This window comes from Crocodylus siamensis, chromosome 1 (assembly GCF_052110815.1).
Source record: "Crocodylus siamensis isolate JL-2025a chromosome 1, ASM5211081v1, whole genome shotgun sequence".
In the NCBI taxonomy this organism is placed as follows: domain Eukaryota; kingdom Metazoa; phylum Chordata; order Crocodylia; family Crocodylidae; genus Crocodylus; species Crocodylus siamensis.
Window position 1 is genome coordinate 150,460,774 of NC_143395.1, and position 23,981 is coordinate 150,484,754.

At 46.3% G+C, this 23,981-nt stretch overlaps 1 protein-coding gene across 1 annotated transcript in view; it reads left to right on the forward strand.

Annotated features, from left to right (window-relative positions):
- LOC149873467 (maestro heat-like repeat-containing protein family member 1) overlaps positions 1-23,981 on the forward strand; it is a 72,201-nt gene that overhangs the window by 4,053 nt on the left and 44,167 nt on the right. The window contains exons 4-13 of the mRNA XM_090045281.1: positions 977-1,050; positions 1,548-1,682; positions 3,326-3,388; positions 3,800-3,944; positions 5,847-5,890; positions 7,587-7,746; positions 8,502-8,554; positions 9,368-9,475; positions 14,494-14,640; positions 16,007-16,135. Of these exons, the coding sequence (XP_089901407.1) occupies positions 977-1,050; positions 1,548-1,682; positions 3,326-3,388; positions 3,800-3,944; positions 5,847-5,890; positions 7,587-7,746; positions 8,502-8,554; positions 9,368-9,475; positions 14,494-14,640; positions 16,007-16,135 (1,058 nt within the window). The remainder of the gene's footprint in view (positions 1-976; positions 1,051-1,547; positions 1,683-3,325; positions 3,389-3,799; positions 3,945-5,846; positions 5,891-7,586; positions 7,747-8,501; positions 8,555-9,367; positions 9,476-14,493; positions 14,641-16,006; positions 16,136-23,981) is intronic.

The following is a 23,981-nucleotide window of genomic DNA, read 5'->3' on the forward strand; positions in this document are numbered from 1 at the left end:
TGCGCAGAAAATTCAGGCTCAATTGCATGTGTAGATGTGCCCATCATGCACCTGCATCAGGAGAAAATTTGCTCCCCAGCCGGTCAGTCAGCCGGTTCAGTCAGCGGATTCTTCACTTTCATGTGCATGAAAGACACATAGGCTCATTAAAAAAATGGATTTTCCATGCCTGCAGTCCCTGCAGGCTAGACACGTATTTGGCTGATTTCAGTGGAGCTGTGCTGATTCAAGCTGAGGAGCTTGCTCTGAATTTAAGCTCAGTGTTAAAACCTTGAATGTGAATTTCCTAACAGCTTTACACACCACATATGGGATGCACACCACATGTGGTATCCACCGCAGCTGGTCCATGATCCACACTTGGCTCGTTGCCCACAGATTCTACATACAGCGTGAGTCTCAGGCCAGCTGGGGTAGGTGCTACACATGGCACAGCCCCAGACCAGCTGGGGCATGCACCATGTGCAGAGCATGTCATGGACTGGCTGGAGTTGGCACCATGTGTGGTGCAGGTCCTGAACCAGCAGGAGGCAGTGGGGTTGCTGCATGTGGGGTAGGTGCCACATGCAGCATGGATCTTGAAGTGGGTGCTGTGGGCCCTGGATCCTGGCTGGGAGAAGGTTTCAGTCTGGACAGACTGGCCTATAAATGGGACCCACACCACTCATCCATCCTGTTAGACCAAATGAGTTTGACACCCCTGGGTTATTGGCTACCTGTGAATACACTGGGCTTAGTGGCCCAAGAGGCCTCTTCCAGGCCAGTGTATCTATAATGCAGTGCTAGCCTGTCTTGATAGGGTATCCTGAAATGAAGCAGTCAAAGAATATGATTGTTTCAATAACTTTGTTTGGGAGGCTAAGATGAATTAAACCAAACCACTAACAGGCGAGAGAGCTATAAATTAAAAAGTGTGAAGGGCTTCCTGTGATAGATTTCAATGTATCAAACCTTGTGCCTGCTTTTTTTTTTTCAGTTCCCCATATGGACAAAGTAAAAAATGTCCTGGTACAGTCTGTGGCCCTCCTCATAACGGAAAACACTGAGCTGGTAAGAAAGATTCTCGGTATCTGGGAACAGACTTGTCTCAAATCTCTAGTGTGGGAGATGAATTTCACTGGCCGACAGAACTACAAGGCTAACTATGGAAAAGGCTTTGCCCCCTTGGTCTGGTAGCTCTAGGATCACTGTGCTGTAGCTGTTTTCTCTGATGTCTTATTAATGATTAATTAAACCCTATTCATCTGATTAAGCAGAGCAGATTGCTTGTTCTCTTTGCTCTGTTATTAACTAAAAACACAATAGAAAGCTTAACTATGTATAAATATGTAAATGAATGACTGAATGAATGACTGAATATATGTATATGTCGTATATCCTAGTGGATGTGCAGAACTGGAGAAAGGGGAAGAAGGAGACTTTCTCTACTTCCAACATGACAAATGAAAGTTTAGTGATCACAAAATTGTCTCCTTTTCTCCTTATCAACCAGTTTGTGGGTGATACTTGCCTGGATTTTAAAATGTCTTTTGCTCTGTTCATGTGAGGCTCTCCTGAAGGTGAAGAGACCTCTCTTGCAGCTAATTAGAAGCTTGGGATGCTGCAGGTACCTTACCCTACCAGGAGGAAAAGTGCTAGTGGATTTCCTCATCCAACAGTGTGAGCACGTTGTCTGCACCACAGTAAGAAACAGGGAAAAATTCGCTTTAAGTTTTAACCTCTTCCCCTTTTCCCTCTTAACAGTTGTTGTTGCCCTCTTTCTGTTTTTTTTCAATCCCTGATGAGCTTTCCTGTCATAGATGTCTACACTACAGTGTGCCATCAATGTAAAAAGTGTCATACTACTATTTTCTGTCCCCTTATCATGCTTCAGCAACCTATGCTATTTCAGGAGCTGAAAGGGTGCTCCTGTGGTCTCATAGGGCTCACATTTCCTTTTATTTTGCCCACCCCCGCCATCTTTCATTGGTTAGTTCTCTTGCACTCACCCTTTGTATTCCTTGTTGTGCTATCGCCTTTGTTATGCTTTGTTCCTCCTCCCTCCTTCTCATTCCCTTTTCAAGATGAGTCCCTTTTCAGTCTACAGGAATATGATTAAGCCTCCTCCCTGTTCAACCTAAATTCATGCTTCATGCTTATCTGCCTGCAGGGATTTACTCACAGGTCAATGCTAGAATTTCCCCCAGCATTCCCATCTAGAGTAAGTATAACCCAGCTATAGGGTATGACAGTGCGCATCTCCACTGTCTGAGAGCACGTCTATAAGTGCACCTAACTGTGCAGTTGTTATTGGGCAGTCCTGGTGCCACGTGGGTTATTTCTGACCCTACTGTGCAGTAGCAACAAGTTACTGTGTAGTAGCGGCAGCATCATGGTTCATGCCCACTGATGCTACGTCACAGTAGCACATTCTACAGTGATGTAGTGCCTTGTGTAGATGCGCCCTGAGAAATGGTGTTATTGGTTGGATGAGATGTGCTCCTCCTGCTAGTCTCACACCATCTCCACAGTGGCCAGTGCCTAAATAGTTGCCTCCCCATTCCACTAGGAACTAGCTGTTTTCTACATGATATTCAATTGAGCGTCCAAGTGCTTTTAGTATGTGTTGCCATGGGCCACTTATTGGAGCTAATAATTTCATTTGATAGCCTGACACCTGGAGTTTTTTTGGTTCATTTGCATGTTGTGACATTATCCCTCAGCATTGTTTTGCCCCTATTTTCAGTTTTTTGTAAATAGCAGAACTTCAAAAATGTATTCTGAATATCAAAGTGCTAGGGCATGTGATCCTGAAGAGAGGAGCTAGAAAAGGGTTAGAGCATCACACTAGCATTGGTAGTCTACTTTAGCTTCTGATTATTTTAGATGCTGCCATGCATTGACCAGATATTATCATTCTTCTCTTCACCATGATGACTAAGGTATATTTTCCAAAGTCAGTGTCAGCTGAGAGCATGCCAGCTTATGAGTTCATTTTCCCCTGGTTTGTATTTAAAAGGACAAGATTAAGTAGTTCAAGTCCCAAAATACAAGAGACTTAGAAACAAAAATTTACAAACCTAATGTCAGTGGGGAAAAATTTTGCTTTTTGAAAATTAATGGAAAGTACTTTTTGCAGGGACTGTTTGGATTAAGGAAGTGATTAGGCAAGATTTCAATGGCTTTGGTAAGGAACTCCATATTTGGACCAAATAATTGTCTTGCAGATATTCCCCTCAACATGAGCAGCTCCTCCTCCAACTTCTTTTTTGCCTACTCATTCTCAGTCACTGTGAGTTTAGAAACTAAGCAGATTAATTAGTTCTGATTCTCTACCTATTTATAGAAGTCCAGAGATGACTGGAATGGTGAAATGATCCAGAAGTACAGCATTAGCACCCTACACTTGGTAAGCATGACTGCAAGCTGAATGACAACACTTCCCAGGAGTTCCAGCTAAATGCTGCCTTCTAAATTCCTTGCTTGCATGCACTTGCAAGGGCACATGCCAAAGGACTCTTCCTTCCAGTGCATTCCTCCCACAGCAGGTTCTCCCTGGCCAGTCACAAAGATAAGAGGAGGTGATTCACTAGGGAAAGAAAAATATCTTCCCTCTTTGAGCCTGCTGACTGCGCTTTCTGTAAAATGCTCAGCCTACTTGAATTACATTAGTATTCAAGAATATTCATCAGGTTGCATCATCTCAAAGGAATGGGTAAAAAGAAGCTTTTTTCCCCCTAATAAGAAAGAAAAGCCATAGGATTGTTCAAGGAATCACATAAATAACAATGACTCATCATCTGCTGCTCATTGCTTTCAGGTGCCCTGGAAAATGTTAATGCAAGTTGTGTGCCCTCTGGAGTATACCAACACTTTCATCCCAGTTGGCAAGGCCTTGACATCTTTGCTTCTAAAGTCAAGAATTGCAGGCAGATCACCTTACCTGGGAGAATTACACAGAAGGCGTTAGTATCAGAAGAGCTGCATTCAATTGATTGCCTTACTATTTACTATTTGAATGGAACTTTCTGCTGGAGAAGGTTACAGGGCTGATGATAGGAAGACATATAAGTGTCTAGCAAGAGGCAACACCATACCTGTGGGTTCTTCAAACAGACACAGAATTCAGCTCACGTAACTACCTACACTCATACATACTCATAAGCATACGTAGATTCAAACAGCCAATGAAATGTGCTGAGTTTGTGGATAGCAATTAGATTGTCATCCATTGACCAAAAACTCTTTGTCAGCATTCTAGCTTTGAACATTATAACACTATAAATAAAGGGCCTTACAAGAAGGGAGGGACATCTGGGTGAAAGCACAGGCATATGAAGGACATTTCCAGGATGAGGGAAGTCATAGATAAATACAGGTTTCCCTTGCTTTATGTGGTAGATGTGTTCCTGAAAAACTGCATAACTCAAATTCACATAAGGGGAACCCACTTTACAAGGTAACAAACAGGGGTACATTCCAAGACCTCTACTGCGTTGGCAGCAGGTAAGTCTGCTGGGGCTGGGGCAGCGCTGGGTTCTTCCCAGTGTGATCCTGAAGAGAGGAGCTAGAAGGGTTAGAACATCACACTAGCACTGGTAGTCTACTTAGCTTCTGATTATTTTAGATGGTGCCGTGCATTGACCAGATATTATCATTCTTCTCATTCCACCACTGCCCGCCCTGAGCGCAACGCAGCCCAACACCCCCGCCAGGACGAGTCCAGCCCCAGGGGATGGGCTGAGTGGTGCCTCAATCTGCAACCCCACTAGTGGTTAGGAAGGGAGTGGGGCTGGGGCTGGGGCTGGGACTGGGACTGGGGCTGGGGCTGAGGCTGGAGCAGAGGCAGGTGTTGCACAGTGGGGTGGGGTGGGGTGCGGGCTGGGTGCAGCTCCTGCTGCTACGGGCTGCCACTGGGGGCTGGGGCTGGGGGCCATGCTGAGCTCTTCCCAGCAGGGGGTTTGGGCTGTGCTGCACTCAGGGTGGGAGATGTCAGTGTTGGGACGGTTGTTGGGGGGGCTATGGCAAATTTTGGGGTGGCTGCAGCCTGCCCCCATAGGCCCTCTCCCAGAGCCACTGCCACCCGCCCCAAGCACAGCATGGCCCAACCCCCTCACTGGGAAGAGCCCCCTGTCCTGCGCCCTGCTCCTGCTGTGCAATGTCTGCCTGTGCCCCAGTCCTACTCCCTCTCTCACCACTGGTGGGGGGAGCAGATTGAGGCCCCACTCACCCCAGCCCCTGCTCCTGCCTGTGCCCTGCTCCCTCCATCTGCCCCCACCCCACGCCCATGGCCCTTTCCCCTCCCCCCACAGACTTACCTTTTGCTGATCGCATAAGAGTTAATTTACCTTGCATATAACGAATTTGAGGTGTAAAAAGGGTCATTGCATAAAAGCAAATTCACATATGCAGAACCCACATAAAGTGAGGGAAACCTGTATATCAATTCCATCTTGAGTTATTTTGGAGCATAACACATTTTTTTTTCATTTGTGGTCTTCTACAGTTCATCTTTCTATCATGGATGAGATTGAATTAGTTTGGATTAAGACCCCTGAAGGGCACCTGAAATGCAAAGCAAAGTTCATTCCCAAGAAGGCATGTGAATGCTCTGGGGGTGTTGTTAGTTTGTGCAGTAGTGTCTGGGAGGTTCCACAATCTACATATTTGTTTTCTCTTTTGAAATAATGATTGTAAAAGTTTTCTAATTTTATTTCTCTTAAATGGGGGGGGAGGGGATGGAAGGGGAGCACAGGGGAAGTGGTGGCTCGTTCTTATGCAATAATTTGCCTTCCATTCAGATACTGCTCTATTTTGCACAAGAAATGTTCTCTCTTTCAATGTGGTTCTCTTTCTTCTTTTGGCAGCGGCTGAGCTCCCAACACCTCAGGCACTCTTGCTACGCCTTTTAGTAAGTGATTGGACCTGTAATTCACTTCTTTGGTGCAGAATATTTGCACCTAATTCAGTACTATATCATAAGACATTTAAAATTTGTTATCTGTGAAACTAGTGTGCTGTGTTTAGGCCAACCAAGGTTTTCTTATATCATGCTTGATGGGCTTATCTCTAAAATCTGCCATTCAGATTTTTGCATGCTCTTGTGGGACTGCTCAGATATATAGCTATTTCAGACAATGCTGGTCACCTGTAGTAAATCTGAATAGGAGTGTTCAGGGCAGTGGTCTTAAGCAATGACTTTGGGAGAGGGGTGCCAAAATAGCTGGTATCGCAGCATGGTAGCCATCCCTGCCCCATGCACTGCCACTGCCAAAGGTACAAAGCTGCCATGTTACAGCTGGTCTCCCATGAAGTCCTCATGAAAAAATTGGGAAAATGCAGCCTCAGCTACTTTACGGTCCAGTGGCTAGGTCACTGGCTCTGTGGTAGGACCCAGAGAATAGATTGATGGAACTGAGTCATCATGGTGGAGGGTGACCAGTGGTGTCCCTCAGAGTTCAGTACTCAGACAAGTATTTTTCAACATGTCCATCAACGATTTGGATTCAGGTATTAAAAGTGAACTAGCAAAGTTCGCAGATGATACCAAACTATAGGGGAGTGTGGTCATGCTTGGAGACAGGCTGGCAATACAGGCTGACCTTTCATAGATTCATAGACATTAGGGTTGAAAGGGACATCAGTAGATCATCAAGTCTGACCCCCTGTCCTGGGTAGGCTTGCGAGGTGGGTGGACCTCAATCTGATGTCATTTAATATGGAGAAATGTAAAGTGCTCCATCTGGGGAGATATAATCCACAACACACTTACAGGCTTGGCAGTGCTATGCTTGCTAGAACAAAATCTGAATGAGACCTGGGTGTCGTGATAATGAATGTGAACAAAATGAACATGAACCAACAAGACAATGGCATAGCTGGCAGAGATAGATCAAACACTGGCATGCATCTACCAAGGCATCTCAAGCAAGTCTAAGAATGTCCTCCTCCCTCTCTACTCAGCCTTGATGAGGCTGCAGCTGGATTTCCATGCCTAGTTCTGGGTGCTGCACTTCAGGAAGGAGGTGAAGAAGCTTGAGAGAGTCCAAAGGACAGCCATGCACATGATTAGAGGCCTAGAGAGTAGGTTATATGAGGAGAGGCTGAAAGACTTGGTACTATTCAGCCTGGAGAAGAGAAAACTCAGAGGGAACTTGGTGGCAGCTTATAAGTATATCAAGGTTGTACATCAGGGCCTGGGGGAGCATCTGTTCCCCAAGGCCCCCCCAGGGAAGGACAAGAAATAATAGGCACAAGCTGACTGAGGATTGCTTCAAGCTAGACATAAGAAAAATTTTCTTTATGAGTTGAGTACCAAGGGTTTGGAACAGGCTCCCCCAGAGGTAGTGCAGTCACACATCCTGATGATCTTCAAACAATGTCTTTATGCCCATCTTGATGAGATCATCTGATCCCAGAAGTCTTTCCTCCCCAAGTGCAGGGGGGCTGGATCCAGTGATATGTAAGGTCCCTTCCAGCCCCTCTGCTGGTCCCCATCCATACACAAGTGATATTTTAAGAGACAATGTGTAGCATTAGAACTGAATCTCCTAACTTTCCTTTCATTGTTAGTGCCTTAAATTTAACTCTGTCTCTTCATTTATCAGGTAATTTCATTGTATCCCTACAAGGGTGGGGATTCTGGGATTATTGCCCTCCAACTGCTTCATGCCCTCCACCCTATCAATTCTCTTCACCCTGTGATGCACTCAGTTTTGGGGCAGCTGTGGACAGAGCAGATTCCTGAGCTCATAAAATATCTGGAAGGTAGGGGAGCAGAACATCAAACAGCTGGTGTGTGTGATCAGTCCTTCCCATTTACAATTGGCAAACAGTTCAGTTGCATCACCCCACAGAAGTGACAGGAATATGTGTTGGGAAACATTTTGTAGACCTATATGCTCTTGCTCCTGCAAAAGTTATTTGAAGTTTTTATTTTCACACTGTCTTCTCTGAATGTGTCTAGCTGAGTATTGGGGGTTGATGTCTCACATTAGTGAATAAATACACAAAATGTGTCTTTTTCTTGCATACCCAGCTTGATAGGGTTTAATTGCAAACATGCTTTTCTTTCTCTCTTTTGGAAGGGGAAGCAGGGAAGAAAGAGGAAGAGAGAGGAGGAGGGAAGAGAGAGGGAGAGAGAAAGAGACACCCTGAGGGTGTGGGTCACAGCAAGCTGATTGTTATGCTAATGGGTCCCAGTGTGAAAAAGTTTGAAAACCACTGCTCTGTTGAACCCAAGAACATGTTTGACAAAAGAACAATTTCCAGAAAGGTGTTCAGCTCAATTAAAAGAGTTCAAGAGATGGCAAATCTGGCTCTTACTTTTGTAATTCTTTCAGTGGTTACGTGGTTTGCTCATATTTCATACTGACATGTTGATAATCAAGCAAAAGCATCCATCTTATTTGGTGCAACTCACTTTTCACTGACATTCTAGGTTTCCATTGTGTTTTGCTGACTCAGTCTGAACAGCATTTATACCATTTTTGCTAACCAGCAACAATTTCTGTCCCTTCCAGAACATAATAAGGAAACTCTGGAAGAGAAGACATGGAAGGGCAAGCTGCTTATGGTAAAAGTCAGCCCTCTTTCTAACATCCATCTTCTTTATCCCATCATCAGTATCTCTGTTGTGTTCCATTCACACTAAGCAAAGAATCATTGATGTTTCTCCTATTATATGATATGATAAGTTGCTTTGCATATCCTTTCCAAATATATCTACACAGCAACAGAACAATGCCAGTGTTTCCAAACATGGCATGCATTACAACAATGGGGGCCAACTTTTTTGGCAGGCATGCCACAATTAGCCCTGCACCCTCCCCAAGTGCCTCTCTGATCCCCTTCCACTGTACAATCTGCTACTCTGCTTTCTCCTTCCTGCCCAATGCTCCCTACCCAGTCCGCTGCTCTGCTTGCTGCTTCTTATCCTATCTACCACTGCACTGTTTGTCCCCTTTCTGATCTGCTGTGTAACACTTATGGCATGCATGCTGCAACTTGGCCACCCCTGCCTTACAACTATGACTCTAGCAGCACATTATGGGGTTGTTGAAGATCCACCTTCTTCCTTCCACTCTGGAGTGGAAGTAACATGCATTAGGTCTATACTCGGTGCAATGCATGTCTGTCAGTATACTGACATGGCTATGTTGGCTGGTGCATTATGGGCATAAGGTCAGGTCTCCAACCTGTCTTATACTTACATACACTTATCTCTGAAGTATCTGCCAAGGCTGTGGTCAGAGCCAGGATACCAGAGGAAGTGAATCATCTTGTAGTTTCTATCTCTAAGTCCTAGACTATTTTGAAAATAGAAGGCAGCAATAAGTTTGAGGAGTATAAATATTTGTAACAGATTCTTTATCCTACCCTCCAACAGCTTTTAGGAATGTCAGTGGAATCCATTATGGATGATGCATGGTCCCGTGAGCTTGTAGATGAGATCCTTGTAAAAAGCAAAAGCTACTCTCAGGGGCCCCAAGATAAGGTCAGTCCTCTATTTATTGATTGTATAAGAGTGAAACAGTAAGTGAAGTCTTCCAGAGTTGTTAATGTTTCTGGGGAGATAAAAGAATGCTAGATAGCCTGAATTATAAGGTTGGTGTTTAAGAAACACAAGTTAGAGTTCTTTTGTTCTATTTTGTATTAGAATTTGTAAATTCCTATTTGACTTCTGTTGACTTCAGTAGTACTCTTCATATGTTTAAATTAAGCAGATACTTAAGCACTTAGCCTCTTCTCATTTCATGCCTTTTTAAAATATACTTCTGCCATAACTGTTGTATAATGACCCACTAAAAATCTCTATAGAATATTGTATGCTGCATAAAATGCTAATAAGTCACCATTTATGGTCTATGATAGATGGGAAAATCTGCTTTTCAAGAGCAATATTTCCCTCCAACTGTCTTCTTGCCTACATTTCTCCAACTCTGGATCCAGATCCTCTGATAGTATTAGACAGCATATTGCCAGAATAGTCACTGGAAGTGCTGAACACTTGACAGCTCATAAAAACCAGTGCCCCAGTTTTCCTGCTTATGTATGGAATTATGGGCCTGCTTTGAAACATGCACTAAAATCTCAGCTTCAGTAAATAGATGATGATAGTGATGTGGAAAAGCTACATTCCAAATACTATCGGTGATGATGGCCAGGTGCAATCTTCAAAGCAGTAATATTTCACTGTTAGATACATGAAAAGAATCAAAATTTCATTTTGCAGAGTTATAATGTACCACAATACTGTCCATCAGATAGTAAAGAAATCAGTCAGATAGTATCTAGCCCTTATTACCTCTGCCATAAACTACCATTTCTTACTTTCAACCAAATGGTGACCATAATGGTGCATTTTTTTTGAAAACACGTAAGGTATTATCTTGAATCTGAATTATTTTTCCCAAATATCAACCTATCAGTGTAAGCAAGGAACAAGGCCATCAGCATCAATAGAAAATGGTTTGGAGGAAGTAATTTTTGTTCCACCAGGACAGGACAGTGCAAACTATGATCTCCAAAACTACTAACAGGAACAACATTTGTTTTAGTGTATTTAATGAGAATGTTATTTTTTTGTAGTATTTCCCATATAAATTTTATGGGACAGTATTACGGGTATCCAGAAGCAAAGAGTTTGTGAGGGAGTATCTCATCATCATACTGCAAACTTCTCATCAGGAAGAAGCTGAGAGAGAGGTGAGGATAGTTGAGGGGTTAGGCAATGAATCTTTGTGGGGAAGGAAGGGAACAAAAAGAGTTTCCAAATACTGAAGAGGAGGACTGCAAATTATTGTGGAGCCCTCAAATATCTCTGCAAGCATCGAAGTGGGAGAAATTGCATAATCTTAGGGTGAAGGAGGGAGAAGAGAAAGGTATAAAGTAGCTATCAAAGATCTTTCATTAGACTGGAGGAAGAAGGAGGGTAATGATGGAAGGCCATGCCTCCTTGTCTGAAAGGGGAATGAAAAGGAAAGCCTGTGAAGGTCTTCACAGTTTGAGAAGGGAAGTGAGGAGGCCAAGGTAAGGAATGCAGGTGAGGATCATGGAAAAAGAGATTGTTCTAGGCTGAGGCATGACTCTATGTTTTAGGGGATTGCTTCTGCCATCAGTCTCACAGCTACTCGCCACCTCAACGACACCTTAGTGGTGCTGCAGGAATTCAGTAACCAGCTGATCCCAGAGGAAGGTTCACTCAGTGAGGTAGAGCTCAACTGCTGTTTTTTGTGAAACTGCTTCTCAGGCATAGCTTGCAAGGCATGCTTTTCTATGTTTGCCTCTTTTCAGTGACATTTCTGGGGTCAAGTATGCAGGCCTCACGGTACAAGGGAAAGTGAAGTCTTTTATCACTATGAGTTGCACTTGCGAAACAGGACATTGCACTGCCTGATGTGTAATCTGGGTTAGGAGTGAGGTATTCTAGTTGCAGTAAAACTCGGGAAACATGCGAGTCCATGAGGCCCAGAACTGCATCCGTTCTGCTTTCTGAACACACTGTCTTCATGAGCTGTTTGGAGCAGGAAAGAAAAAAGATGCAAGGCACAGGGTGTTAGAGTTAAGGCTATTGGGGGAACCTGAATTTCCTGACTCTGCAAGATTACAGTCTCAACCTCTGGGTCTCATTGATACAAATTGTGGACCCTATCCTCAAATCTTTCTCCTGAAACTATTCATATTAGCAATCTCCCTGGAATTATGTGGCTGGAACAAGGAATTATGGGGCTGGATCTTATCAAATGCCATAATTGAGAAATGTTGCCATATTGCCTTGGAAGAGGCAACTTGAGTGTGTTGGTATCACAGCCGCTACCAGGAGAGGATGCTGCTTAGCTTTGAACCTGTTCTGATATTTAAACTCCTCTCTTCTCAGTGGTGGGTTAAGGCATTCATAAATGGATGTTTCCTTTCCAAGTATTTATCTCTGGTGAATTCCTTCCACATGAGCCTTAAACCAAAATTACATGTCTTTCCAAAAGTCTGGCTTAGATTCCCTCTAGTTTTGCTCACAAGTTACAGGGCTCAGTAATATTCTCTGTTAGGATGGAAGAATGATTCTTCCTCCACTGCCATAGTCACTAGGTGAAATCCTATAGCCTGTGCCCTGGGTGCTCAACCTCTGCCCCATGGGCCAAGTACGGCCTACAGAGCCATTGCATCTGGCTCACAAGGCTCCCCACAAGCCACCCTCCACCCCCTAAGTTCCCACACTATCTCCCACAGCATAGCCATATCAGGGCCAGACCTTGCCTCTCCCCTCCGTAGCACTGGATTGGGGCTGGGTCATAGTTTCATAGTTTCTAGGGTCGGAAGGGACCTGAGCAGATCATCAAGTCTGACCCCCTGCCTTGGCAGGAAAAAATATTTGGGTCAAATGACCCCAGCAAGGTGTTCATCTAGCCTTGTCTTAAAAACCCCCACAGTAGGAGCCAGCACCACTTCTCTTGGAAGTTGGTTCCAGATCCTAGCTGCCCTGACCATGAAGTAGCGCCTCCTGATATCTAGTCTGAATCTACCCTCTGCCAGCTTGTGACCGTTATTTCTAGTCACTCCTGGAGGTGCTCGGGGGAACAGGGACTCCCCCAGTGCCTGCTGGTCCCCTCTGACTAGTTTGTAACAAGCCACTAGATCCCCCCTCAGCCTTCTCTTGTGGAGGCTGAACAGATTCAGGTCCCGTAGCCTCTCCTCGTAGGGCCTGCCCTGCTGCCCCCTGATCATGTGAGTGGCCCTCCTCTGGACCCTCTCCATGCTGTCCACATCCCTCTTGAAGTGTGGTGCCCAGAAGTGGACGCAGTACTCCAGCTGTGGCCTAACCAGTGTTGCATAGAGGGGGAGGATCACCTCCCTGGACCTGCTCGAGATGCATCTGTGGGTGCATGACGAGGTACGGTTGGCCTTCCTGCCTGCATCCCCACACTGCCAACTCATGTTCATCTTGGCATTAATGATGACTCCAAGATCCTTTTCTGCCTCTGCACTGACAAGAAGGGAGTTCCCCAGCCTGTAGGTATGGTGCTGGTGCTTCCTCCCCGGGTGCATCACCTTGCACTTGTCAGTGTTGAATCCCATCTTGTTCTCATCCACCCACCCCTGTAACCTATCTAGGTCCGACTGCAGCCTATGCCTCCCATCTAGCATGCCCACATCCCCCCACATCTTCGTGTTGTCAGCAAATTTGAACAAGGTGCTTTTTACCCCCTCGTCCAAGTCACTGATGAAGATATTGAACAGTGCGGCCCGAGAACCAAGCCCTGAGGGACCCCACTGCTCACATCCCTCCAGGTCAAAACTGACCCGTCCACCACAACTCTCTAGGTGTGGCCCACCAGCAAATTTGTGACCCATCTGACTGTGTAGGTGTCGATGCCACAGTCCCCCAGTTCTTTAATGAGGACGGGGTGAGAGACAGTGTTGAAGGCCTTCCGAAAGTCCAGGAAGACTGTGTCCACTGTAACCCCTGCATCTAAGGATTTGGTGACCTGGTCATACAAGGCCACCAGGTTGGTCTGGCAGGACCTGCTGCTAATGAACCCGTGTTGCTTGCCCCCAAGCATGCTCTCCCCCACTGGCCCCTCGTGGATATGTGCCAGAATAATTCTCTCAAAAAGCTTACCCAGGATTGAAGTAAGACTGTCTATAGTTCCCTGGGTCCTCCTTCCTCCCTTTTTTGAAGATGGGAACCACATTGGCCCTCTTCCAGTTCTCTGGCACCACTCCTGAGCACCACGAGTGCTCATACAGCTGTGCCAGGGGTCCTGCAATGACCTCAGCTAATTCCCTCAGCACTCTGGGGTGGAGATCGTCTGGACCGGCTGATTTAAATACATCCAGTCCCTCTAGAAGTTCCCTGACTAGATCCTCCCTGACCCTTGGCCTAGGTACGCCTCCCCTGGGGCCTGAGGGGGGCTCGGTGGGGGGGGCTGATCCGGTCCCTGCTAAGGAAAATGGTGGCAAAGAAGTTGTTAAATGGGTTAGCTTTGTCGTCTGGTGTGACAACAAAATTTCCTAGAGTGTCTTGCACGGGCCCCACGTTACCCAGTACCTTCTTTTTGCCCCCTGTGTATTTAAAAAAGGACTTCTTGTTGTCCTTGATCTGAGTAGCTAGTCCCAGATCTGGGTCCTGTCATCTCCATGGCCCAGGCTACTCCCCTACCATCCCCACCCCCTCTTTGTGACCAGATAAGGCCCTGCTGTGTCTGCCCCCAGCACCAGATCAGGGCCACTGGTCATATCCGGTCCATGGGCTGACCAGGCACAGCCCATCTAGCCTGCCAAGGAAAAAGGTTGAGTATCACTAGCCTAGGCTACTTCAGAAGTCAGATCAGATTATCATAATAATCCTTTGTGGTCTCTGACACATGTGCTTCTCTACAGGTTCTCTCTCAGTCTATAGAAAGTTGTCTAAAACTTAGTGATTGCAGCAGTTCTGTGGGGAGGGAGGTGTGAGATCATTCATGAGAGGAAGTGATCTCAAAGATGAGTCTGTGTATGTCTTCCTTTTTGTTACAGCAGAATGAGTGGAGGAGGTCATTCAGCACACTCCATCTTTGCTATGACCAAGTGGCCATGGAAACAAAGGACAGTATCCTGCCCTTGGTGGACAACATTCTCTTCCAAATGTTACACCACTTCCGCCGCTGCACTGCCTCAGCCATGGTACTGTGTACAGGACTAATTGCTATGGATTCCTTACTCATTCCTAAACTTCTGAGGTCCTAAGGTTGTAACAATCTTTTCATTAGGCCCAGCTTGTCTGTACTAGAAATTTGTCTCATGGGGCTTTAAACTTCATTGTATTATGGCTTGAGTTGCCAGAATACTTGAATGTTCTGAAAAGTGGGCCTCCTGGGTCTGGCATCCCATAGCTCACCTTCAAAATGTGGCTACAAAGCTTTCCATGCTGGATTCTGAAGGAAGACTTGCTCTCATGTAATTCCCAGGGCAAGGATTTCTGCTTCGGTGCTAAGAAAAACAGTTCCAAGAAAAGATAAAATTCCCCACTCACTTCCTCAGTGCCTGTGACCATCCTTGCATGTCCATGGCTAGCTCTGAGATTAAAATGAGACTGACAGTACCTTCATCAGTTCAGTGGGTTTATGAAATGATGTCCAAATATAGCGATCTTGCTTGTTCTCCTTTTTATGAGAGTTGGCGTCAGGGAAAAAGGGGAATTCTATGATTTTTGCTTTATGACAGTCTCATGGCAGAAGGAGGTTTATGAGTTTTTTTAGCCTAGAAGCTGCAGAAAAGTTTGTTAAATATCCCTTTTCATCTGATCAAAGGAATTAAGGGACTACATATTTTTACAACTATGAGATCAGACCAGTTGCATGCTGTTTATTTCTTATTTATTTTAAATTCCAAGACTTACCCATGATGTAGTTGGGGTTTTCCAGACTCTTATCCCAATGTCTGAAGTAACTCTTTTCACCACAAAATGATTAATTATAACCTTAATGGAGTGTTCTATTTCCCATGAGAATTAAACTAAATGATAGTATGGACAGACTAAATACGTTTGGGCCTTTTTTTTACATTCCTGGTTTTCCTGCATCTAGAAAGGATCCCAACTGTGACTGTCTTTTAACGTTAAATATAAGTAGGTTGCAAGGTTTCAGCACATAATAATTACTCCTTCTCCACTGGCAGGAAAGGAGACCAGACGTTGGCTTTTAGGTGAAGTGAAAAAAACCTGTTTTTAAAATACAGGTGGTGGGTGCTGGATACAGGCTACTGTATTTTGACATGACCCAGGAGGCCTTGCATAAACTACAGTGTAAATGTGCAGTGCTAGATCACAATAACTTACTTGATCTAATCAGCACATTCTAAAACTCAAACCAAGACAAAGGCACAGTACTTTTGAATGTGGAAAACTGTAGCCAGTTGAAAGCTACTCAGATCTAATGTCTCACCTTTATAGCCTAGTCTAGATAAGGTCTCAGCTGCTTTACTTCTCCTGGTATTGAGCTATCATTAATGCATTAAACTGTTATTTTCTTTGTTCCTGGGAGGGGTTTAGGACCTGAGTCTAAAGCTGAGCTTTCTGAGATCAATGGCTACATTCACAAGAACAGTGGGTGACATTGCCGACACAGCAAAAGAAACCCATGAGTTCTCACAGAAAGCGGTGATTGCAGCATTTATGATGGTGAGTAAAATTTGCAAAAGGACCAACTTCTGCTCTCATTTCTATTGGTACAAATCTTGGAGTAATCGAGCCAGGGTTGCTAACTGTCTGTAAACTTATGACTATTCACAAATAACAAGGCTGAAAATGCCTGTCTGTAAATTCCATAAAGACACTGCACCATCCATAAGTCAGGAAGCACAAACACCTCTACAAAATCAGCTCCCTAATAGCATGGAACATCTGAAACTCTACAGCTGCAAAACAAGCTAGCTGCATTTTTAAAGCATAGCAGTACCACCTGACGTCTGAGTAGGAGTACAGCACCCTAAGGTAGCTCTTCTCAGGGCTTTACAGTGTTGCTCCTGGTGCTGCCTCTGATCTGCCTATACCATGACTGGGTAGCAGGTAGGCAGATTGCCAGTAAAAAAAACTGCCTTGGGTTGGCAACCCTGAACCTTGCTGGTTGAGGAAAAGGCTGGTTTGGAGGTTACAAAATTCAGGAACAAGAAAAGGATGCAACAGGCAGTTTAAAATCAAAGCAGCCAGGGGTATCTATAGGAGCCCCAAGCCAGGGGCAGCATTATATTTCAGAGAATAATTGGCCCTCTGAGACAACTTACATTATTAATCCAAAAGCATTGTGACTTGTAGATTTCTTACCTGATGTTACATGTGTCCTTGGGCTCATGGCATATGTTACAATATGATGGAACAAACCAGTTCTTTTTTTTTTTTGTATTTAATTTTTTTTAAGAAGGATAAGTATACAAATATACATTTAAGCAAGTATATTACTGAGCTAATTTCCTGAAATTTCACTAAGCTAATTAAAGATGGAACAATGTAATGATCAAATTAAGGGCACAATTAAAAATAATTTGATAGATTCAAATTAACAAATCTCCAAGATAATACAAAAGGTACTCATTTTGAATCATAATGTTAATAAAAGAAATATTTTTGTGTCACTCTTAGGTTGAAGGAGTTGGCTCCTTTCCATCTAAGACCCTACCCAATTAACTGGGGAAAGATGGAAATAACCCTCCATAAGACCTAAGGCCCAAATCAAAGCCCTTCTTTAGATGAGTAAATAGCATTCACACTGCTAAAGTTAGCCACGTAAGCAGGATTTTTGGCAACTTATGTGGGTGTGAGATGCTATTCCACACAGGAAGTCATGTAAAGTCCATGTAAGTTACATGAAGGAGGTGGGCCCTCTCACAAATACATCAGTGGTTATGGAATTTGCCTAGGGAGAGGGAGGCCCAGGTTCTCCCACTCTCCAGCAAAGAACTGGTAGTTTTCATGTTGCTGCGAAGGTACTGCAGGTTGAAAAGCTGACTACCCATTTGCTACTCAACCTCAATTCCAGGAGGAAGATGGTCACAGATGCGAAACAAAATCACATAAAGATAGGTGGAAAAAAGAGTTGGGGTGATGATGCAGTATGACACTAGTATGAATGGTAAATAGATCTGTCTCTGATCCATTGAAAAGGACTGTGCTGGTCATCCCATTGTAGAGTAGCCTGAGGACACTGATGAACTTCAGTGGACAACTAAACCTAGCCAGCACCGTCTATGATTGATGAAGAGGTCATGATTGATGGAGAATGTCATAAACAGCACCTGATGGTGCTCTCTTCACTTCTCCTGGATCTGTTGTGAAACAAAAATCATGTCAGTGGTACCCTAAGATCATCTCAGGCCACACTGGGATTCTGGAAGGACATCTTCAGCAATGGGGAAGAGGCGATTCAGAAGGATGTAAGAATCTTCCCAGCAGTGGAGAGGAGGGCAATGTCTTGGTAGTTCCCATGTACTGACTTATCCCCTTTCTTGAAGATGGTCACAATGTTGGCATTCTTTAAGTCAGGTAGAACTTCCTCACTAACCCATATTTTGATGAGTTGGTGAAAATTTTGCGTTAGTGCTGTTCCACCATCTTTGAAGACCTCTGTAGGGATGCTGTCTGGGCCTAGCACCTTATTGTTCTTTGTCTGAGTGATAGCACACCAGACTTCCTTGAAGGATGGGGGATCAGCAAGAAGTTCATAGTATCATAGTAATTAGGGTTGGAAGGGACCTAAACAGATCATCTGGTCTTACCCCCTGCCTCGGGCAGCAATAGGGATCATATCACCCCAGCCAAATATCTGTCCAGCCTCCTCTTGAAGACCTTCAAAGTAGGGGAGAGTACCACTTCACTTGGGAGCCCATTCCAGAGCCTGGCAGGCCTAACTGTAAAGTAGTGTCTCCTGATGTCCAGCCTGAACCTTCTCTCTAACAATTTGTGGCCGTTATTACTAGTAACCCTGGATGGTGCCCAGGGAAACAGAGCTTTGCCAACTCCCACTGATCCCCCCTGGTGAGTTTGTAAACAGCCATCAGATCCCCTCTCAGCCTTCTCTTGTGGAGGCTGAATAGATTCAGGCCCTTTAGCCTCTCTTCATAGGGCCTGCCCTGCTACCCCCTGATAATGCAAGTGACCCTTCTCTGGACCCTCTCGATGCTAGCCACATCCCTCTTGAAGTGCAGCACCCAGAACTGGATGCAGAACTCCAGCTGTGGCCTGACCAGTGCTACATAGAGGGGAAGGATCACCTCCCTGGACCTGCTTGTGATGAGTATGTAGATGCACAACAAGTTGTGGTTAGCCTTACTGACCACTTCCTCGCATTGGCGGCTCATGTTCATCCTGGAGTCAACAATGACTCCAAGATCCCTTTCTGCCACCGTGTTGACAAGAAGGGTGTTCCCCAGCCTATAGATGTGTTGCTGGTTCCTTCTCCCTAGATGCAGCACCCTGCACTTGTCTTTGTTGAATTCCATCCTATTGTCATCCTCCCACCACTGTAACCTGTCTAGATCTAGCTGGATTCTGTCCCTCCCCTCCAGCATGCCCACCTTGCCCCACAACTTGGTGTTGTCAGCAAATTTGGACAGCATGCATTCCACACCCACATCCAGATCGCTGATAAAAATGTTGAACAGTACAGGCCCCAGGACCGAACCGTGGGGGACTCCACTACCCACATCCCTTCAGGTCGAAAATGACCCATCCACCACCACTCTCTGAGTGCAACCATCTAGTCAATTTGCCACTCATCTGACTGTGTAGGCATCAGTGCTGCAGTCACCAGGCTTTTTTAAGAGACTGTGGTGGGAAACCATGTCAAGGACTTTCTTAAAGTCCAGGAAGATGACATCAACCTTGACGCATTTGTCCAGGGACATTGTGACCTGATCATAAAAAGAAACCAGGTTAGGCAGAATCTGCCCTCAGTGAACCCATGTTGAGCATTACCTCCCCTGCTGGGCCCTTGGAGATATGCGCCTTGATAATTTTCTCAAAAGTCTTCCCAAAGACTGAGGTAAGACTGACTGGCCTATAATTGCCGGGGTCATCTTTTCTCCCCTTCTTGTAAATGGGGACCACATTGGCCCTTCTCCAATCCTCTGGTATATGGCCAGTGCTCCACAAGCATTCATAGAGCTGTGCCAGGGCCCCACTATAACCCCCGCCAATTCCCTCAGCACCCTCAGGTAAAGAGCATCTGGATTTACTGATTTAAACACATCCAGCCCCTCCAAAAGTTCCTTAACTGAATCATCCCTGACCCTAGGCATGGCAGTGCCTCCCCTGGGTCCGTCTGCAATTCTAGTGAGGGAGATGTCCCGGTCCCTGTTCAGGCACCGGGCAAAGAATTCGTTAAAGAGGTCAGCTTTTTCATTTACTGTTATCACCAGATTGCCAAGCCTATCCTGTAGGGGCCCCACATTACCCGGTGCCTTCTTCTTACTTCCTATGTATTTTAAAAAGGACTTTTTATTATCCTTAATTCTGGTCGCTAGCCCTAGCTCCATCTCTGCCTTGGCCTTCCTAACAGCATCCCTGCAGTCCCAAGCAACAGAGATGTAATCCTCCTTGGTGATCGCCCCTTGCTTCCACTGTTTGTATGCCTCCATTTTTGCTCTCAGGCATTCCTGGATGCCTTTGCTGAGCCATGGGGGCTTCTTAGCACTTCTGTCCTCCTTGGTGCGCATTGGAACTGACTCCCTTTGAGCTCGGAAGATCATCTCTTGAGGAACAACCACCTGTCTTGGACTCCCATCTCATTGAAGCTCCAAGATCCCAATGCCTTTCCTACTAACTTTATTAGCTTACAGAAGTTGGCTCTCCTAAAGTTGAGAACCTCTGCCTTGCTGCTTCCTTTCACCAGCCAGCGCTGGATAGTAAATTCCAGCAGGGGATGATCACTGTCACTCAGGTGGTTGAGTACCCGAAGACCGCTCACCAAGTCATCGTCTGTGGCAAGGACCAATTCCAGCAAGGCATTTCCCCTGGTGGGATTATGTACCTCCTGGGTTAGGTGGAGGTCCTGTATCCTGGCTAGGAACCTACGTGAGTGGTCAGACCTGGCTGACTGCTCCTCCCAACAGATGTCTGGGTAGTTTAGGTCACCCATGACAACCACATCCCTTGAATTTACAGCCTCCATGAGCTGATCTGAGAATTCCAGGTCCAGTTCATCTCCCTGGTGAGATGGTCCACAGTAGACGCGCACTATCAAGTCCCTTTCCCCATGCCCCCCTTGCATTCTTACCCAGAGTGCCTCATTTTGCCCCTCCTTTAAGCCCCTCCTGATCATTGAGGGTGTGTATTGCTCTTTGAGTGCTACACCCCTACTCTTTTCCCTGCTCTGTCTCACCTGTACAGCCTGTATCCCCTGATGTCTACTGCCCAGTCATGGGTAGAATCCCATCAGGTTTCCATGAGCTTCACTAGGTCTGGGTTTTTCCTAGCTAGCAGGAGGGTGAGTTCCTCCTGCTTATTCCCCATGCTTCAAACATTTGTGTAGAGGCTTTTGAGGCCTCCTATAAGTGGCCATGCTGCCCCCTTGTTCCTAAGCCTGCCCTGGTCCCTGTCACTTACCTGGGTACTACCTGTGAGTGTCATCTGGCTTGACGGTGAAGTGTCCTCATGCTCCTCTGTGTCCCTGTCCCTGGTGAACCTAGTTTAAACCTAGTTCTATTCCTGGGCGTTGAGGGATGGACATGATGGTGGCGGCTGATACCTCAGATTCACAGTTGAGTAAAGTCTTGAAGTGCTCTTCCCAGCATTGCTTGATGCCTACTTTCAGCAGCCCCTGGAGGGATAATGACTAACTGGATTCAGTTGCTTGGGTTTTCCCCTCCATGACAGTTTACCATTATCCGCATTATCCTTGTCATTTGCTAACTGGAGCCAGGTGGTAGAAGGTTTTTTTATGCTCAGGATGATTTCAGGGTGGCCTTCCAGGCCTCACCAACAACTGGAGTCTTTCTTACCTTCTTCCTCTGACTAGCCGGTGCAAGAAAAGGGAAAGCATACAGCTACAGATGTTAATAGTACAAGAGAGCAAAAGTACTACTGTTTCTTTGCCATGGCCTTCAATTTTATTTCCTCACTTGCTCTGCTTTGGGGACCAGCCCTGAAGCTTTGGGGTCAGGTAGCTGACACCTAGAGTTCTGGATAGTCAACATGGTTTAGTCATTTTGCCATGGGCATTCTTTAGGTGTTGAGTCATGGTGAAAAGTTTAGTCTTTGACCATCAGTTTCTCCAGGTCAGTGTATTGAAACTGTTCATCAGATGTTCTTCCAGCAGCAGGAAAAATGAGACATATGTGGAGCCATGCAAGGAAATTTTAGTAGTTTCATAGTTTCATAGTAGCTAGAGTCGGAAGGGACCTAGGTAGATCATCTAGTCCGACCCCCTGCCTTGGCAGGAAAGAGCACCGGGGTCAGATGACCCCGGCAAGGTGCTCATCTAACTTCCTTTTAAAAATCCCCAGGCTAGGAGCCTGCACCACTTCCCCTGGAAGCTGGTTCCAGGCCCTAGCCGCCCTGACTGTGAAGTAGCGCCTCCTAATATCTAATCTAAACTTACCCTCCGCCAGCTTGTGACCGTTATTCCTGGTCACTCCTGGCAGCGCACGGGGGAACAGGGACTCCCCCAATACCTGCTGATCCCCCCTGACCAGTTTGTAGCAGGCCACAAGGTCCCCCCTTAACCTTCTCTTGTGGAGGCTAAACAGGTTCAGGTCCCATAGCCTCTCCTCATAAGGCTTGCCCTGCTGACCCTTGATCATACGAGTGGCCCTCCTCTGAACTCTTTCCATATCGTCCACGTCCTTCTTGAAGTGTGGCGCCCAGAACTGGACGCAGTACTCCAGCTGCGGCCTGACCAGTGCCACATAGAGGGGGAGGATCACCTCCCTGGACCTGCTCGAGATGCATCTGTGGATGCATGACAGGGTACGGTTGGCCTTCTTGACTGCCTCCCCACACTGCCGGCCCATGTTCATCGTGGAGTCAATGACGACTCCAAGATCCTTTTCCGTCTCCGTGCTGGCAAGAGGGGAGTTCCCCAACCTGTAAGTGTGGTGCCGGTTCTTCCTCCCCATGTGCAACACCTTGCACTTATCAGTGTTAAACCCCATCCTATTCTCATCCGCCCACCGTTGCAACCTGTCAAGGTCAGCTTGTAGCCTATTGCACCCTTCTAGTGCACCCACATCCCCCCACATCTTAGTGTCATCAGCAAACTTGAACAGGGTGCTTTCTACCCCCTCATCCAAGTCACTGATGAAGATGTTGAACAGTGCGGGCCCGAGGACCGAGCCCTGCGGAACCCCACTGCCCAGGTCCTTCCAGGTCGAGAAGAACCCATCCACTACCACCCTCTGGGTGCGGCCCTCCAACCAGTTGGCGACCCATTTGACCGTGTGGGCATCGACACCACAGTCTCCCAGCTTTTTGATGAGGACAGGGTGAGAGACAGTGTCGAAAGCCTTCCGGAAGTCCAGAAAGACTACATCCACAGCAACCCCTGCGTCTAATGATTTGGTGACCTGATCGTAAAAGGCCACCAGGTTGGTCTGACAAGACCTGCCACTGATGAACCCATGTTGGTTGCCCCTGAGCATACATTCCCCCGCAAGGCCCTCCTGGATGTGTGCCAGGATAATTTTTTCAAAGAGCTTACCCGGGATTGAGGTAAGACTAACTGGCCTGTAATTTCCCGGGTCCTCTTTTTTTCCCTTTTTGAAGATAGGGACCACATTGGCCCTCTTCCAGTCCTCCGGCACCTCGCCAGAGCACCACGAGTGCTCATAGAGCCGCGCCGGGGTCCCACAATGACCTCGGCCAGTTTCTGTAGAACCCTAGGGTGAAGATCGTCTGGACCAGCGGACTTGAACACGTCCAGCCTCTCCAGAAGTACCCTAACTAACTCCTCGCTAACCCCTGGCCCAGGCGTGTCTCTCCCGGGGCCCGAGGGGGGCCCAGCAGGGAGGTGGCTGAACTGGTCCCTACTTAGGAAGACAGAGGCAAAGAAATCGTTAAATATGTTAGCTTTATCGTCTGGCGTGATGACTAAGTTGCCCATCGTGTCCTGCAGGGGCCCCACATTACCCGGGACCCTCTTTTTACCCCCTATGTATTTGAAGAAGGACTTCTTATTGTCCTTAATCCGGGAAGCTAGTCCTATCTCCATCTCTACCTTGGCCCTCCTGACTGCCCCCCTACATCCTCGGGCGACTGTAACATAGTCCTTCTTGGTGATGACCCCATCTCTCCATTGGGTATATGCCTCCCTTTTAGCAAGGAGACATTCCCGGATGCTCTTAGTGAGCCATGGGGGTTTATGTGCCCTCCTGCTCCCTTTGACCCTTGTTGGGATTACCTCCCTTTGGGCATGGAGGATCGTCTCCTTAAGGAGCAACCACTCACCTTCGACATCTGATTCCCTTCCCCTCTGGGTCCTCAGCGCTTCCCCAACGATCCTCCTTAGCTTGTTGAAGTCAGCCCTCCTAAAGTCTAG